This window comes from Rhinoderma darwinii, chromosome 7 (assembly GCF_050947455.1).
Source record: "Rhinoderma darwinii isolate aRhiDar2 chromosome 7, aRhiDar2.hap1, whole genome shotgun sequence".
Taxonomy (NCBI): domain Eukaryota; kingdom Metazoa; phylum Chordata; class Amphibia; order Anura; family Rhinodermatidae; genus Rhinoderma; species Rhinoderma darwinii.
This window is the reverse complement of record NC_134693.1, coordinates 140,684,141-140,701,581: the sequence shown is the minus strand read 5'-3', so window position 1 is coordinate 140,701,581 and position 17,441 is coordinate 140,684,141. Positions and strand designations below refer to the sequence as shown.

The 17,441-nt window shown below is 41.9% G+C and overlaps 1 protein-coding gene across 1 annotated transcript in view; it reads left to right on the top strand.

The window, feature by feature from the left end:
- Positions 1 to 17,441, top strand: part of GRM7 (glutamate metabotropic receptor 7) — a 377,064-nt gene that overhangs the window by 337,085 nt on the left and 22,538 nt on the right. The window contains exon 9 of the mRNA XM_075831870.1: positions 9,170 to 9,416. Coding sequence (XP_075687985.1) covers positions 9,170 to 9,416 — 247 coding nt within the window. The remainder of the gene's footprint in view (positions 1 to 9,169; positions 9,417 to 17,441) is intronic.

The window sequence follows — 17,441 nt, the reverse complement described above, 5'->3', positions numbered from 1 at the left end:
TTATAGTAGTTATATTCTTGTATATAGGGAAGTATTATAGTAGTTATATTCTTGTATATAGGAGCAGTATTATAGTAGTTATATTCTTGTATATAGGGGCAGTATTATAGTAGTTATATTCTTGTATATAGGGGTAGTATTATAGTAGTTATATTCTTGTATATAGGGGGCAGTATTATAGTAGTTATATTCTTGTATATAGGGGGCAGTATTATAGTAGTTGTATTCTTGTATATAGGAGCAGTATTATAGTAGTTATATTCTTGTATATAGGAGCAGTATTATAGTAGTTATATTCTTGTACATAGGGGGCAGTATTATAGTAGTTATATTCTTGTATATAGGGGAAGTATTATAGTAGTTATATTCTTGTATATAGGGGGCAGTATTATAGTAGTTATATTCTTGTATATAGGAGGCAGTATTTTAGTAGATATATTCTTGTATATAGGGGCAGTATTATAGTAGATATATTCTTGTATATAGGGGCAGTATTATAGTAGTTATATTCTTGTATACAGGGGGCAGTATTATAGTAGTTATATTCTTGTATATAGGGGGCAGTATTATAATAGTTATATTCTTGTACATAGGGGGCAGTATTATAGTAGTTATATTCTTGTATATAGGTGCAGTATTATAGTAGTTATATTCTTGTATATAGGGGCAGTATTATAGTAGTTATATTCTTGTATATAGGGAGCAGTATTATAGTAGTTATAGTCTTGTACATAGGGGCAGTATTATAGTAGTTATATTCTTGTATATAGGGGGCAGTATTATAGTAGTTATATTCTTGTATATAGGGGGCAGTATTATAGTAGTTATACTCTTGTATATAGGAGGCAGTATTATAGTAGTTATATTCTTGTATATAGGAGGCAGTATTATAGTAGTTATACTCTTGTATATAGGAGGCAGTATTATAGTAGTTATATTCTTGTATATAGGGGCAGTATTATAGTAGTTATATTCTTGTATATAGGGGGCAGTATTATAGTAGTTATACTCTTGTATATAGGAGGCAGTATTATAGTAGTTATATTCTTGTATATATGGGCAGTATTATAGTAGTTATATTCTTGTATATAGGAGCAGTATTATAGTAGTTATATTCTTGTATATAGGGGACAGTATTATAGTAGTTATATTCTTGTATATAGGGGCAGTATTATAGTAGTTATATTCTTGTATATAGGGGGCAGTATTATAGTAGTTATATTCTTGTATTATAGTAGTTATAGTCTTGTATATAGGGGGCAGTATTATAGTAGTTATATTCTTGTATATAGGGGGCAGTATTATAGTAGTTATATTCTTGTATATAGGGGCAGTATTATAGTAGTTATATTCTTGTATATAGGGGGCAGTATTATAGTAGTTATACTCTTGTATATAGGAGGCAGTATTATAGTAGTTATATTCTTGTATATAGTGGCAGTATTATAGTAGTTATATTCTTATATATAGGAGCAGTATTATAGCAGTTATATTCTTGTATATAGAGGGCAGTATTATAGTAGTTATATTCTTGTATATAGGGGACAGTATAATAGTAGTTATATTCTTGTATATAGGGGGCAGTAATATAGTCGTTATAGTCTTGTATATAGGGGCAGTATTATAGTAGTTATATTCTTGTATATAGGGGGCAGTATTATAGTAGTTATATTCTTGTATATAGGGGCAGTATTAGGGCATGACCACACGTGGCGGATTTCCTCCGCAACTGTCCGCATCAATGCCGCACAGAATCTGCGTTGCAGATTCTGCTGCGGATCTGCACAAAATGTGCAGAAAATTGATGCGGACTAGCTGCTGCGGACTGCGGGAAAAGTGCTTCCCTTCTCCCTATCAGTGCAGGATAGAGAGAAGGGACAGCACTTTCCCTAGGGAAAGTAAAAGAATTTCATACTTACCGGCCGTTGTCTTGGTGACGCGTCCCTCTTTCGGCATCCAGCCCGACCTCCCTGGATGACGCACCAGTCCATGTGACCGCTGCAGCCTGTGCTTGGCCTGTGATTGGCTGCAGCCGTCACTTAGACTGAAACGTCATCCTGGGAGGCCGGACTGGAGACAGACGCAGGGAGTTCTCGGTAAGTATGAACTTATATGTTTTTTACAGATACATGTATATTGAGATCGGTAGTCACTGTCCCGGGTGCAGAAACAGTTACTGCCGATCGCTTAACTCTTTCAGCACCCTGGACAGTGACTATTTACAGACGTCTCCTAGCAACGCTCCCGTCATTACGGGAGCCCCATTGACTTCCTCAGTCTGGCTGTAGACCTAGAAATACATAGGTCCAGCCAGAATGAAGAAATGTCATGGTAGTAAAAACAATACGCTCCGCAGCACACATAAGATCTGCGGACTTCATTGCGGAATTTTGACTCTCCATTGAAGTCAATGGAGAAATTCCGCCATGAGTCCGCCACTGCTCCGCAACAGACAGAGCATGCTGCGGACACCAAATTCCGCTCCGCAGCCTATGCTCCGCAGCGGAATTTTACGCCTCGTCTAAACGAACACTGCTAAATTAAAGTGTAAGTCAATGGACAAACGGCACCGCTGCGGATTAACGCTGCGGAGTGTCCGCAGCGGAATTTAAGTGAAATTCCGCCACGTGTGAACCCGCCCTTATAGTAGTTATATTCTTGTATATAGGAGCAGTATTATAGTAGTTATATTCTTGTATATAGGGGGCAGTAATATAGTCGTTATAGTCTTGTATATAGGGGCAGTATTATAGTAGTTATATTCTTGTATATAGGGGCAGTATTATAGTAGTTATATTCTTGTATATAGGGAAGTATTATAGTAGTTATATTCTTGTATATAGGAGCAGTATTATAGTAGTTATATTCTTGTATATAGGGGCAGTATTATAGTAGTTATATTCTTGTATATAGGGGTAGTATTATAGTAGTTATATTCTTGTATATAGGGGGCAGTATTATAGTAGTTATATTCTTGTATATAAGAGCAGTATTATAGTAGTTATATTCTTGTATATAGGAGCAGTATTATAGTAGTTATATTCTTGTATATAGGAGCAGTATTATAGTAGTTATATTCTTGTATATATGGGGCAGTATTATAGTAGTTATATTCTTGTATATAGGGGCAGTATTATAGTAGTTATATTCTTGTATATATGGGGCAGTATTTTAGTAGTTATATTCTTGTATATAGGGGCAGTATTATAGTAGTTATATTCTTGTATATAAGAGCAGTATTATAGTAGTTATATTCTTGTATATAGGGGCAGTATTATAGTAGTTATATTCTTGTATATAGGGGGCAGTATTATAGTAGTTATACTCTTGTATATAGGAGGCAGTATTATAGTAGTTATATTCTTGTATATAGTGGCAGTATTATAGTAGTTATATTCTTATATATAGGAGCAGTATTATAGCAGTTATATTCTTGTATATAGAGGGCAGTATTATAGTAGTTATATTCTTGTATATAGGGGACAGTATAATAGTAGTTATATTCTTGTATATAGGGGGCAGTAATATAGTCGTTATAGTCTTGTATATAGGGGCAGTATTATAGTAGTTATATTCTTGTATATAGGGGGCAGTATTATAGTAGTTATATTCTTGTATATAGGGGCAGTATTATAGTAGTTATATTCTTGTATATAGGAGCAGTATTATAGTAGTTATATTCTTGTATATAGGGGGCAGTAATATAGTCGTTATAGTCTTGTATATAGGGGCAGTATTATAGTAGTTATATTCTTGTATATAGGGGCAGTATTATAGTAGTTATATTCTTGTATATAGGGAAGTATTATAGTAGTTATATTCTTGTATATAGGAGCAGTATTATAGTAGTTATATTCTTGTATATAGGGGCAGTATTATAGTAGTTATATTCTTGTATATAGGGGTAGTATTATAGTAGTTATATTCTTGTATATAGGGGGCAGTATTATAGTAGTTATATTCTTGTATATAAGAGCAGTATTATAGTAGTTATATTCTTGTATATAGGAGCAGTATTATAGTAGTTATATTCTTGTATATAGGAGCAGTATTATAGTAGTTATATTCTTGTATATATGGGGCAGTATTATAGTAGTTATATTCTTGTATATAGGGGCAGTATTATAGTAGTTATATTCTTGTATATATGGGGCAGTATTTTAGTAGTTATATTCTTGTATATAGGGGCAGTATTATAGTAGTTATATTCTTGTATATAAGAGCAGTATTATAGTAGTTATATTCTTGTATATAGGAGCAGTATTATAGTAGTTATATTCTTGTATATAGGGGGCAGTATTATAGTAGTTATATTCTTGTATATAAGAGCAGTATTATAGTAGTTATATTCTTGTATATAGGGGGCAGTATTATAGTAGTTATATTCTTGTATATAGGGGGCAGTATTATAGTAGTTATATTCTTGTATATAGGGGGCAGTATTATAGTAGTTATATTCTTGTATATAGGAGCAGTATTATAGTAGTTATATTCTTGTATATAGGAGCAGTATTATAGTAGTTATATTCTTGTATATAGGGGGCAGTATTATAGTAGTTATATTCTTGTATATAAGAGCAGTATTATAGTAGTTATATTCTTGTATATAGGGGGCAGTATTATAGTAGTTATATTCTTGTATATAGGGGGCAGTATTATAGTAGTTATATTCTTGTATATAGGGGGCAGTATTATAGTAGTTATATTCTTGTATATAGGAGCAGTATTATAGTAGTTATATTCTTGTATATAGGAGCAGTATTATAGTAGTTATATTCTTGTATATAGGAGCAGTATTATAGTAGTTATATTCTTGTATATAGTGGCAGTATTATAGTAGTTATATTCTTGTATATAGGGAGCAGTATTATAGTAGTTATATTCTTGTATATAGGAGCAGTATTATAGTAGTTATATTCTTGTACATAGGAACTTTTATTTAGACCATTTCTGCTTCCTGCAAGTAAAGGGATGAAGTTCTGTTTATCAAATTGGACTCCATAGTTGCGATACAAGCAGCACATGCTTATAAAGGATTTGTTAATCTTGACTTATATAATTACACAGAGACCCTGCTCCCCCTCCCCTTTATATATCTTCATTTTAGAAGGGGTTAGTTGGTTCTACTTGAGAGTCTTCTGTGTATTCTTCTACTTCACCGCAGAGTTTATAGAAGTACAACAGGAAAAATAAGGCGACGGTTTTTATTTTATATTCTTTTATCGGAATATGTGGTCAATCTGAAAGAAACAGGCACGGTCAGAGCAGCACAAAATAAAATCAGTCTTCAATGATTCTTTGTGAAGTGAGAGACTGAGAAGAGCTTAAAGATCTATGTAATTGGACTGCGGTAACGCATGAGACGACCGCGCACAGTCTTAATACGCGTTGAGAGATTTGCAAGAGGCCAAAGTGAAATTTCGCTAAGCTGCGCCTTGTATAGATGAGAGAGGTGGAAACAACATGGAGGAAAAAACTGGGATTGGAGGTCAAAATCCCAACAGTGATTCAGGAGCTGATCAATATCCCTAAAGTAAAAGTGCGTTCTAATACATGGGTCCGAGATTATACTGATGACATCACCACATTAGTGACCTCTCCATACTGGGTGCAATGACATCAACTACACATGAAAGAATTGGAGAAAAATTCCCTACAGTAAAAGAGGCATCATATACTGTACCCCATAGTGTACAAGGGACAGAAGGGGCGAACATGTGCCCCTCAACTCCTGGACTCTTGAGATCTGCACAATGATCTTAATTTTATTAGTATAATAATCGCAAGACAAACATTTAATTTGTGGTAAAACGGCCGCGTAAAAAAACGACCGCGAAAAAAGTGCAGGTCACTTCTTGGGACATTTTTGGAGCCGTTTTTCACAGACTCCAAAAAAACGGGCCGTCAGAACAGAATGCCGTTTTTCCCATTGAAATTAATGGGCAGATGTTTGGAGGCATTCTGCTTATGATTTTTTGGGCGTTTACTGCCCGGAAAACTGCCAAAAATAAGCCGTGTGAACATACCCTTACTATTGGTCCCAGTCTTCTTAGTCTTGGTCTTGGTCTAAGTCTTTTCAGTTTTGGTCTTGGTCTCGGTCTTCTCAGTCTTGGCCTCGGTCATCTCAGTCTTGGTCTTGGCCTCGGTCTTTTCAGTCTTTGTTTTGGCCTCGGTCTTCTCAGTCTTGGTCCTAGCCTCGGCCTTCCCAATCTTGGTATTGGCCTCGGTCTTCCCAGTTTTGGCCTTGGTCTTCCCAGTCTTGGTCTTGGCCTCGGTCTTCTCAGTCTTGGTCTCGGTCATCTTGGTCTTGGCCTCAGTCGTCTCAGTCTTGGCCTCGGTCTTCTCAGTCTTGGTTTTGGTCTTCCCAGTCTTGGTCTTGGCCTCGGTCTTCCCAGTCTTGGTCTTGGCCTCGGTCTTCTCAGTCTTGGTCTCGGTCTTCTCAGTCTTGGTCTCAGTCATCTTGGTCTTGGCCTCGGTCGTCTCAGTCTTGGCCTCGGTCGTCTCAGTCTTGGCCTCGGTCGTCTCAGTCTTGGTCTTGATATCCGTAGTTTGATACATTGTGATTTTTAAGTGAATGACCTTTTTTGCATCTTCCATTTTATGTCCGTAGAATGTAACGAGCTGTGATTCATCATTAGCTCGGCTTTTCCTTTCTGGATTTGTCAGTCCCGGCCCGTTCAGTCTGCGCTGTTACACTTGAAGTTTGATGTTTTTCCCCTTGTATCATTTGGCCTCATTAAAAAAGTTGTGGGAAAATCCAAAATACATCATTATCTGAAACAGGACTAATTCTCTGATTAATGTCTCTGGCGTGTGCGATTTGATGAAGATGCAAATTTCGTAGAGCCGTGTTTGATGGGTAACAGAGCTGTATTTTAGATGTATGGATGCTAAAAATGTCAGATGTAGCAGTGCAAAGTTTGTCAGATATTGCAGAACTGAATGTAAGCAGAAGTGGTAGAGCTGAATGTGCCTGATGTAGCAGTGCCGAGCTTGTAAAAAAAAGTTGAGTTTGTCAAGTGAATTATGACTGAGTTTTCCCAGATCTTACAAAGCTGAACTTATCAGATGCAGCAGAGTAGAATTTGTCTGATGTAACTGATGTAAGTTTTTCAGGCAAGTAGTGTTATGTTTTTCCAGTGTAGTGGAGCTGAGTTCAACATATGTAGTGGTATCACATTTGTCCGTTTTAGAATTGCTAAGTTTATCAGATGCAATAGCGCAGAGTTTGTTGAGTGTAGTAATTGCTGTGTTGTGTGTAGTAATGCTGTGTTGGGTGTAGTAATGCTGTGTTGGGTGTAGTAATTGCTGTGTTGTGTGTAGTAATGCTGTGTTGGGTGTAGTAATGCTGTGTTGGGTGTAGTAGTTGCTGTGTTGGGTGTAGTAATGCTGTGTTGGGTGTAGTAGTTGCTGTGTTGGGTGTAGTAGTTGCTGTGTTGTGTGTAGTAGTTGCTGTGTTGTGTGTAGTAGTTGCTGTGTTGGGTGTAGTAGTTGCTGTGTTGGGTGTAGTAGTTGCTGTGTTGGGTGTAGTAGTTGCTGTGTTGGGTGTAGTAATGCTGTGTTGGGTGTAGTAATGCTGTGTTGGGTGTAGTAGTTGCTGTGTTGGGTGTAGTAATGCTGTGTTGGGTGTTGTAGTTGCTGTGTTGGGTGTAGTAATGCTGTGTTGGGTGTAGTAATGCTGTGTTGTGTGTAGTAGTTGCTGTGTTGGGTGTAGTAGTTGCTGTTTTGGGTCTAGTAGTTGCTGTGTTGGGTGTAGTAGTTACTGTGTTGGGTGTAGTAGTTGCTGTGTTGGGTGTAGTAGTTGCTGTGTTGGGTGTAGTAGTTGCTGTGTTGGATGTAGCAATGCTGTGTTGGGTGTAGCAATGCTGTGTTGGGTGTAGCAATGCTGTGTTGGGTGTAGCAATGCTGTGTTGGGTGTAGTAGTTGCTCTGTTGGGTGTAGTAGTTGCAGTGTTGGGTGTAGTAGTAATGCTGTGTTGGGTGTAGCAATGCTGTGTTGGGTGTAGCAATGCTGTGTTGGGTGTAGCAATGCTGTGTTGGGTGTAGTAGTTGCTCTGTTGGGTGTAGTAGTTGCAGTGTTGGGTGTAGTAATGCAGTGTTGGGTGTAGTAATGCTGTGTTGGGTGTAGTAGTAATGCTGTGTTGGGTGTAGTAGTAATGCTGTGTTGGGTGTAGTAGTTGCTGTGTTGGGTGTAGTAGTTGCTGTGTTGGGTGTAGTAGTAATGCTGTGTTGGGTGTAGTAGTTGCTGTGTTGGGTGTAGTAGTTGCTGTGTTGGGTGTAGTTTGCTGTGTTGGGTGTAGTAATGCTGTGTTGGGTGTAGTAGTTGCTGTGTTGGGTGTAGTAGTTGCTGTGTTGGGTGTAGTAATGCTGTGTTGGGTGTAGTAATGCTGTGTTGGGTGTAGTAATGCTGTGTTGGGTGTAGTAGTTGCTGTGTTGGGTGTAGTAGTTGCTGTGTTGGGTGTAGTAGTTGCTGTGTTGGGTGTAGTAGTTGCTGTGTTGGGTGTAGTAGTTGCTGTGTTGGGTGTAGTAGTTGCTGTGTTGGGTGTAGTAGTTGCTGTGTTGGGTGTAGTAGTTGCTGTGTTGGGTGTAGTAGTTGCTGTGTTGGGTGTAGTAGTTGCTGTGTTGGGTGTAGTTTGCTGTGTTGGGTGTAGTATTTGCTGTGTTGGGTGTAGTAGTTTCTGTGTTGGGTGTAGTAGTTTCTGTGTTGGGTGTAGTAATGCTGTGTTGGGTGTAGTAATGCTGTGTTGGGTGTAGTATTTGCTGTGTTGGGTGTAGTAATGCTGTGTTGGGTGTAGTAATGCTGTGTTGGGTGTAGTAATGCTGTGTTGGGTGTAGTATTTGCTGTGTTGGGTGTAGTAGTTGCTGCATCGGGTGTAGTAATGCTGTGTTGGGTGTAGTAGTTGCTGTGTTGGGTGTAGTAGTTGCTACGTTTTTCCATAGGGACTGCAGGTAAACCTACTACATTATCAAGATGCACAAAATAACAGCGAAATGACAATTCAGCTCTGCTACATCTATATATTTATATGCTGGAGAATCTGATTCTAATGTTTATAATATGTTCTCTATACATTCATTACGTGTCGGCTCCTTTTCTGCTGAAGCCTAGATCCGTCACTTAACCCTTAATGTTCCGCTCGTGTCTGACCATTGTCTGATTTGCCTTGCAGCTCTACATCCAGACCACCACACTCACCATCTCCATGAATCTCAGTGCCTCGGTGGCTTTGGGGATGCTCTACATGCCGAAGGTTTATATAATCATATTCCACCCGGAACTGAATGTGCAGAAACGCAAACGCAGCTTCAAGGCGGTGGTGACAGCGGCCACAATGTCGTCTCGTCTTTCACACAAGCCCAGTGACCGGCCCAACGGGGAAGCCAAGACCGAGCTCTGCGAGAACGTCAATCCAAACAGTGAGTATTAGAAAGATGTTATATGTAAATAGTCATTCCCTAATGCAATTCTATTATAGGGGCCTTCTGTCCGGGAAAGCTGGGTGACAACCAATATAGTCATCCTTATAGCTCCTGTAAGTTTTAAACCCAGCTTTTCCAGGCCCCTGAATGGCAAATCGACCTAGTTAGCCGTCGATACCTTGTCCTCCCTCATAAGTAGGCAGATGTGCTGTTCAGCAGTCTGGGAAAGTTGGATGACAACCCTTAAAGTATCTGAAAGAGCGTCAGGGACGTAGCTGTGGGGAGTGGTGAGTCAATTCCTCTGGGTTGTCTGTGGGAGGCGCTAACAAGTCACTCTGTCTTGGCCGGGGTATTTAGATGCAGGTTTATGGCAGTGAATTTTTGGCCTGTGTGAAGGAAATCCTGGCTACGACATTGGGAATGTAAACATTGCCTCAACATTATACTCTTATAATCTATTATTTACCACTAAATCCCAGTTGTCGCCCCCCTCCCCCACCTTACAATAAGGGAGCGATGACGTCATCACATGCATTGACCTACAATTGCCAAAAAAAGCTTTGTAATTGGATAATGACTTTCCGTTTTGCTCCGTGGGTTTAGCGCACTCTGTTCCGGCTATTTCCATGCACACGGGTCGGTTATATTGGACTATTTTTAGCCCCATAGAAGGGAGGGTTGATCTGTATCAGATTTCAGTGTCTGCCCATTGTTCCGTCATATGTCTTACCTGGCGCACGCTGCGTTACGCACTTGCCGTACACACAATGTTTTCCATGGACAAGAAAAGCACAGTGGGGCAGCGAGCTGAAGCGTGACCGGCCTGCCAGAGTCTGTATGGTCTGAACCTTCCAGGAAGCTGAGAAGAAAAGCGGAGCTGTGCAACATGAGTGTACGATGGTGGCGCTAGTAGTGCTGGTGCAGGATGGTGCTAGTAGTAATGGCATACCTCCCAACCGTCCCGGATTCAGGGGAACAGTCCCAGATACCGGGTGGTGTCCCGATGTCAAACTAATTCTGAAGCAGGGAACTATCAGCTCCCTGCTTGAGAATTAGTTCATAGCGGAGGAGCAGAGGGAGCTCCTCCGCTCACCAAAGACTACCCGGACACAGCGCTACTTTAAGCGATGTGCCCGGGGAAGCCCTTGACGGTACTGTCCATTTATGATCGGAATCCCCGGCCAGAGTCGGCAACGGAGATTCGGGTCAAGGATTAGCCACTGATGTCACTGTCCATATATGGACAGTACCGTCAAGGGCTTCCCCGAGCACAGCGCTTAAAGTAGCACTGTGTCTGGGGAGTCTTCGGTGATCGGAGGAGCTCCCTCTGCTCTTCCGCTATGAACTAATTGTGAAGCAGGGAGCTGATAGTTCCCTGCTTCAGAATTAGTGGCTACTCCTTGAGCGAATCCCCTTTGCCGATGATCTGGCCGGGGATTCCGCTCCTAGAGGAAACCCCTGAGGTCGCTGTCCATATATGCAAAAATGCTATCTACAGGGGGGTGGCACTATCAACATGGAAACTGTGGCACTATATAGGGGCATTGTCTACATGGGCACTATGGCACTATCGAGAGGGCACTGGCACTTTATATATGGGCACTGGCACTAGGGGCAGCTTTGGGGGTATTATACTGTATAAGGGCAGCTAGGGGGCATTATACTGTATGGGGCAGCTATGGGGGCATTATACTGTATGGGGGCATTATACTGTATGGGGGCATCTGTGTAGGCATTATACAGCATGAGAGAATTTATGGGGGCATTATACTGTATGGTGGCAGCAAGAGGGAAATATACTGTGGCACTACCTACATGGACACTGTGTCACTATCTACAAGGGTACTGGTACTAGGGGCAGCTAAGGAGGCATTTTACTGTATGGGGCTGCTATGGGGGCATTATGCTGTATGGGGGGATGCTATGGGGGCATTATGCTGTATGGGGGGATGCTATGGGGGCATTATGCTGTATGGGGGGATGCTATGGGGGCATTATGCTGTATGGGGGAATTTGTTTGGGCGTTATACTGCATGGGAGCATCTGTATGGGCATTATAAGGCATGGGAGAATATGTGTTGGCTTTATACTGTATGGGTACATCTATGAGGCTTTATACTGTATGGTGGCAGCAAGAGGGCATTATACTGTGTGGGCTGAACTGGGTGTATATGGGTGGGGATTGGGTGGGATTAGAGGCGTGGCTTAAAAAAAAAAAATTGGTTTGACGCGCCCTGCGTCAGTTGTCTCTCTATGTGATACTTGAAAGTTGGGAGGTATGCTGTTAGTAGTGGTTTCTTGTGGTGGTGTTGCTGGTAGTAGTGGTTTCTTGTGGTGGTGTTACTGGTATTGGTGGAGTTACTGCTGGTAGTAGTAGCTTCTTGTGGTGGAGCTGCTGGTAGTTGTGGTTTCTTGTGGTGGAGCTGCTGGTAGTTTTGGTTTCTTGTGGTGGAGCTGCTGGTGGTAGTTTAGGTTTCTTGTATTGGTGGTGTTGCTGGTAGTAGTGGTTTCTTGTGGTGGTGTTGCTGGTAGTAGTGGTTTCTTGTGGTGGTGTTGCTGGTGGTAGTTCTGGTTTCTTGTGGTGGAGCTGCTGGTAGTAGTGGTTTCTTGTGGTGGTGTTGCTGGTAGTAGTGGTTTCTTGTGGTGTTGTTGCTGGTGGTAGTGGTTTATTGTGGTGGTGTTACTGCTGGTAGTTTTGGTTTCTTGTGGTGGTGTTGCTGGTAGTAGTGGTTTCTTGTGGTGGTGTTGCTGGTATTGGTGGTGTTACTGCTGGTAGTTTAGTTTTTTTGTGGTGGTGTTACTGCTGGTAGTTTTTGTTTCTTGTGGTGGTGTTGCTGGTAGTAGTGGTTTCTTGTGGTGGTGGTGGTGTTGCTGGTATTGGTGGTGTTACTGTTGGTAGTTTTGGTTTCTTGTGGTGGTGTTGCTGGTATTGGTGGTGTTACTGCTGGTAGTTTTGGTTTCTTGTGGTGGTGTTGCTGGTATTGGTGGTGTTACTGCTGGTAGTTTTGGTTTCTTGTGGTGGTGTTGCTGGTATTGGTGGTGTTACTGCTGGTAGTTTTGGTTTCTTGTGGTGGTGTTGCTGGTATTGGTGGTGTTACTGCTGGTAGTTTTGGTTTCTTGTGGTGTTGCTGGTATTGGTGGTGTTACTGCTGGTAGTTTTGGTTTCTTGTGGTGGTGTTGCAGGTGGTAGTGGTTTCTAGTAGTGGAGCTGCTGGCGATAGTTTAGGTTTCTGGTATTGGTGGAGTTACTGCTGGTAGTTCTGGTTTCTTGTGGTGGAGCAGCTGGTGGTGGCTCCATTGCCTGTAGAGTTCCCAATGCTCCGCAGACTCATGATCTGATATATGAGCGGATCAGACAACATCAGCACATTACATAATGAGATGTGAAATCTTTACAAGGGAGACGCAGGAGCAGCAAGGTGAAGGAGACCGATCAATAACCGCACGCTATTAGAAAACGTGAGCGACGTCCCGGGCAGGAAAGCGTTACCCTGCAGCTATAAATGGAAGGTGTGAGGTCACAACGGTTCTGATTCCTCCGTTATCTGTCCTACTTTCTTAAATAGGCCGTTTTGTTTCCATTTTCTGCTTCTTCCGCTGAAGCTTCTTCCTCCTTTGGGAGAGAAATTCTCATCAAACTCGGCAGCTGATGGCGTTAATCACGCTCTCCTGAGTGGTGGGGCCGACTCTTACAGGGGATAAAAACCATTACGTTTTGCCTTCCATGTTCCTGACGAGTCTGCGGTGCTGCGTCCTCTGGTTTTGCAGCTTGTGGGACACAGTGACATCTAAAGTCATGGAAGGGTAAAGCTCCCAGGATCCGGAGTAGTCTGCCAGCTGAACGCAAAAAAACGAAAAAAAAACGGAATTATTTTGTAAAGCAAGTGTTAACTATGGAGCTGCTCCGGGGCCTCTGAGAGAGGGGCCCCAGCCCTGTTTGGTCCCATCCCCTTTGCTGTTGGGTGGTGAGACCCTGGGCAGGTCTCCCCTCTCCAGAGTAACCGCATTGTTAGCAAGCAAGGGGTGAGGAATTGGCACAAGGGGCGCGGAAGGGGAAACAAAACCCAAGTCCTTCAGCCTGGGAGGCAAAACTTGGTATCATAATGGCGTGCCTTGTTTGTTTTTTTATATGGGGCCCCTCTCTTCTAAGTATGTTACTAGTGTAACGAAAAGTTCTGCAACTTTCTAATCTACTTTATGTATCAATTCCTCACCATTTTCAAGATCTCTGTCTGTCAGTGAATGGGAGCATTCTTGTTTACATCCAGATACATGCCTTTGTATCAGACAACTTTCTTGTAACGAGCTGTGAACCTTTTGTGAGCAGGACATGAACATGATAGATTTTCAGCCAAGTATGTTTCCATTCACTGACAGCCAGGAAAGATCTTGAAATGGTGAGAAATGGAATGACAATGTCGGTTTGAAGCTTTATTTACATCGATTAAGGTAAGGTAAGGTCTCAGTCGGCTGCAGAAATGTTTAATTCTACTTCCTGCAACTGTTCAGGAGTCTGGGAAAGCTGGGTGTCACCCAACTGTTCCAGAAACTGATATTAGTATGAAACAGCAGAATCAGGGGTGTAGCTATGGGGGGGCAGAGGTAGCAGTCATACAAGTCCTTGTGTCTGAAGAGACCCAAAGGCCGGTCTACCACCTAAGAAGACACCGGTAATATAATGGCTCATGTTAGTTGGGGGCCTGGTACAGATTTTGCATTAGGACCCAGGAGCTCGATGTGTCACCTCTGGGCAGAATAAAATATTATTGGGTTTAGACACGAGGACGACCAGATCGTCACAGATGAAATGTCCGCGGTGTCTGATCACGCTGCTCCTGCCGATCGCCCCAGGTCCTCCGTCCTCTCCAGACTGTGTTCAGATGACAGGGGTTAAGACCACATTAGAAAGTCCCAGCTGTAGACACAGACTCCGCTTGTTCTTCTAAGGAAGATTTAATATAAAGTGACCTGTTCTACCGCGGGGGCCACACGTCTTCTCGGTGAACCTGTCACACTCCCCAATGTCCTGTGACATATGAGAGTGTGGGCGGGCTGTCCCCAAAGGATGGCAGGGAGAGAAGCGGCATCTTGTGAGGTCAGCAGCTTCTTTCCTTGGCGGGGTTGGCACGGAGGAAGCTTGTTAGAGTCTAACTGCTGAGTTGGGCTTTCTGCTTGACGTTGGTTTGATCGTGGATCTGTTAATAAACCAAGTGCCATTTCCAGCCTGGACTGACAAGAGAGCGGACCGGATGAGACACGCACTTCACGAGAGGGACAATCTGCCTGCACCATGGAAAAAAACCACAGAGTTTGCATTCAGTTCTCATCTGCTGATCATCCCGTGGTCTATACCATTTAATTTCCATCCCATCGATTGTCTTGCCCTCGAGGCCTCAGTACATTTTTGTGTTTATTCTTCGAGGGGTTCTATATCTTGTGGTCTAATGCAGGATTGTGTTATATGTCAAATCTTCTACCATGTGTGGGGTGTATACAGAATATAGGGGTCACCATGGTACTCGTCAAAATCAACCTTGGTGAAAGTTCATCCAACCACCCCTCCATCCCATCCCTTGTAGGACAGGAGAGTAGGACACCTCAGGCAAGTTCCTTCATCACTAATTTGCTAAGATGTTAAGGAGGAACCCTTCAGAGGCTCGTAGCTCCCATGGGGGGTCAACCAGAGCTGGGGCTCCCCCTCACCAGGCCTCATAGCAGCTAAAGGAGCTGTAGCTATGGAATATCCCCCACTGGACCTGTCAATGGTCTCATAGAGCAATGTGCTTTGTCTGGTCCTCTCATTGGGGGCAGTAGTTGTGCTGCTATAATAAGACTGGTTCTGCTCTCCTCTAATTTTTTGTCTTTACTCCCATTGGTCTTCCTATTGACCATTATGATGTGTCTTGGTTTCTGGTTGACCATTATGATGTATCTTAGTTTCTGGTTGACCATTAGGATGTGTTGTAGCTTCTGGTTGACCACTATGATGTGTTTTGATCTCTGGTTGACCATTATGATGTATCTTGGTCTTTGGTTGACCATTATGATATATCTTGGTCTTTGGCTGACCATTATGATGTATCTTGGTCTTTGGTTGACCATTATGATGTATCTTGGTTTTTGGTTGACCATTATGATGTATCTTGGTCTTTGGTTGACCATTATGATGTATCCTGGTCTTTGGTTGACCATTATGATGTAACTTGGTCTTTGGTTGACCATTATGATGTATCTTGGTCTTTGGTATGACCATTATGATGTATCTTGGTCTTTGGCTGACCATTATGATGTATCTTGGTCTTTGGCTGACCATTATGATGTGTCTTGGTTTCTGGTTGACCATTATGATGTAACTTGGTCTTTGGGTGACCATTATGATGTGTTTTGATCTCTGTTTGACAATTATGATGTATCTTGGTTTTGGTTGACTGTTATGATGTGTCTTAGTTTCTGGTTGACCATTAGGATGTGTCTTTGTTTCTTGTTGACCATTATGATGTGTCTTATTTTCTGGTTGACCACTATGATGTGTTTTGGTCTCTCGTTGACCATGTCATTAAGTGTTGTCCTCCAAAGAAGATTGTGACTCTTATTCTTGTTCGTAGCACAAGATTCTGCTGTTTCTCATACTATCTGTGATTAATTCTTCTATATGTTAACCGATAGTTGGGCATTTAGGTGTTTCTATTTTTGTTCTAGTTGATATTGTGCCTCATTCATTAAGGTCTTACAGTGTTGTCTTGAGTTGACATTGAGTTTCTTAAAGGTCACTTAAAACCTTGGTGACCTACGTCACCTCATAATTCACCAAACTGACAATTTAGTCTTGCGCCCTTTTCTACTCTTGTGTCAATAAAGTTTGATTATTGTATAATAGAAAGTTTTTCGACTTTCTAAGGCTTCGTTCACATCTGTGTCGGGACTCCGTTCGTGGGTTCCGCCAGACCCTTCCATCAGGGGAAGCTACGAACGTAAACCATAGCTTTCCATTTGCATTACTATTGCTTTTCAATAGTAACGCCTCCGTTGCTAATGGTTTCCGGTTTGTCTCCGTTCCGTAAGTGTTCCGTTTTTTTGGCGGAATCAATAGTGCAGTCTATTATGCTATGGATTCCGCCAAAAAAACAGGGTAGTTAATGGGGCAGTGTGGATGTGGAGCTTATAGAGCAGTATGACTATGGACTCCACGTGTACAGAGCAGCAGGACTTGTGCCTCGGGCATCATTGGCTGAGCTTCTCCATTCTCTACCTGTGTCGATGATGAAACATCCTTACGTTGAACACACAGAGGATTTCGCAGACTGATCATGACATGGCTCTGTAAGGATGAAGACAATTCCATGCAAAACTGAGATAAATAAGTAAAACTAAGGCAACTAGAGGTCTAAATAAATGATGTGGGTTCTCTGTGACCACCGCCTCGACGCCTGCGCGTAAATAAAAAATGAGTGGTTTCCATGACTACGTCCTGTATATTATACACAGCCTGGGGGACTGGGAATGGGGTCCCTGGCAGGGCAGGATGAGTGCACCTAATTACCGCTGACCTATAGATGACCTACCCTTACACACGGACTTATAGAGTGGAGATTCTAACAAAAAAAAATACCCCAATACAGTCCAGGAGTCGTCGTCTTCTTCTGTCAGCCAGTTCTCCCAGTAACGGTATACTTTTGACCAGATTTTTTGAAAAATTGCAAAAAAAATAAAAAATCGCGATATGTCCACGCTGTGTGAATAGACCCTTACAGATACGGATAAAAACAACTGAATAGATGAAGCAGCTGGTAGAAAGAGTCCATGGCAACTCCACATTCAGCTCTCCCAATAAGGGGCAGCGAGATGATTTTGGGCTGATTTTGGGTGGCATCATGTCTTTTACTCCATGCACATAAAAAGCTGCGTTAAAAGTACTGCGTTTTTTTTCTAATAATTTTTTTTTCTCTTCCTCTCTCTCTTTCTCACTCTGCCCTCCCCACGTGATCTCCTCCAGGGTTTTAGTGGGTGATTGTTGAATTTTCA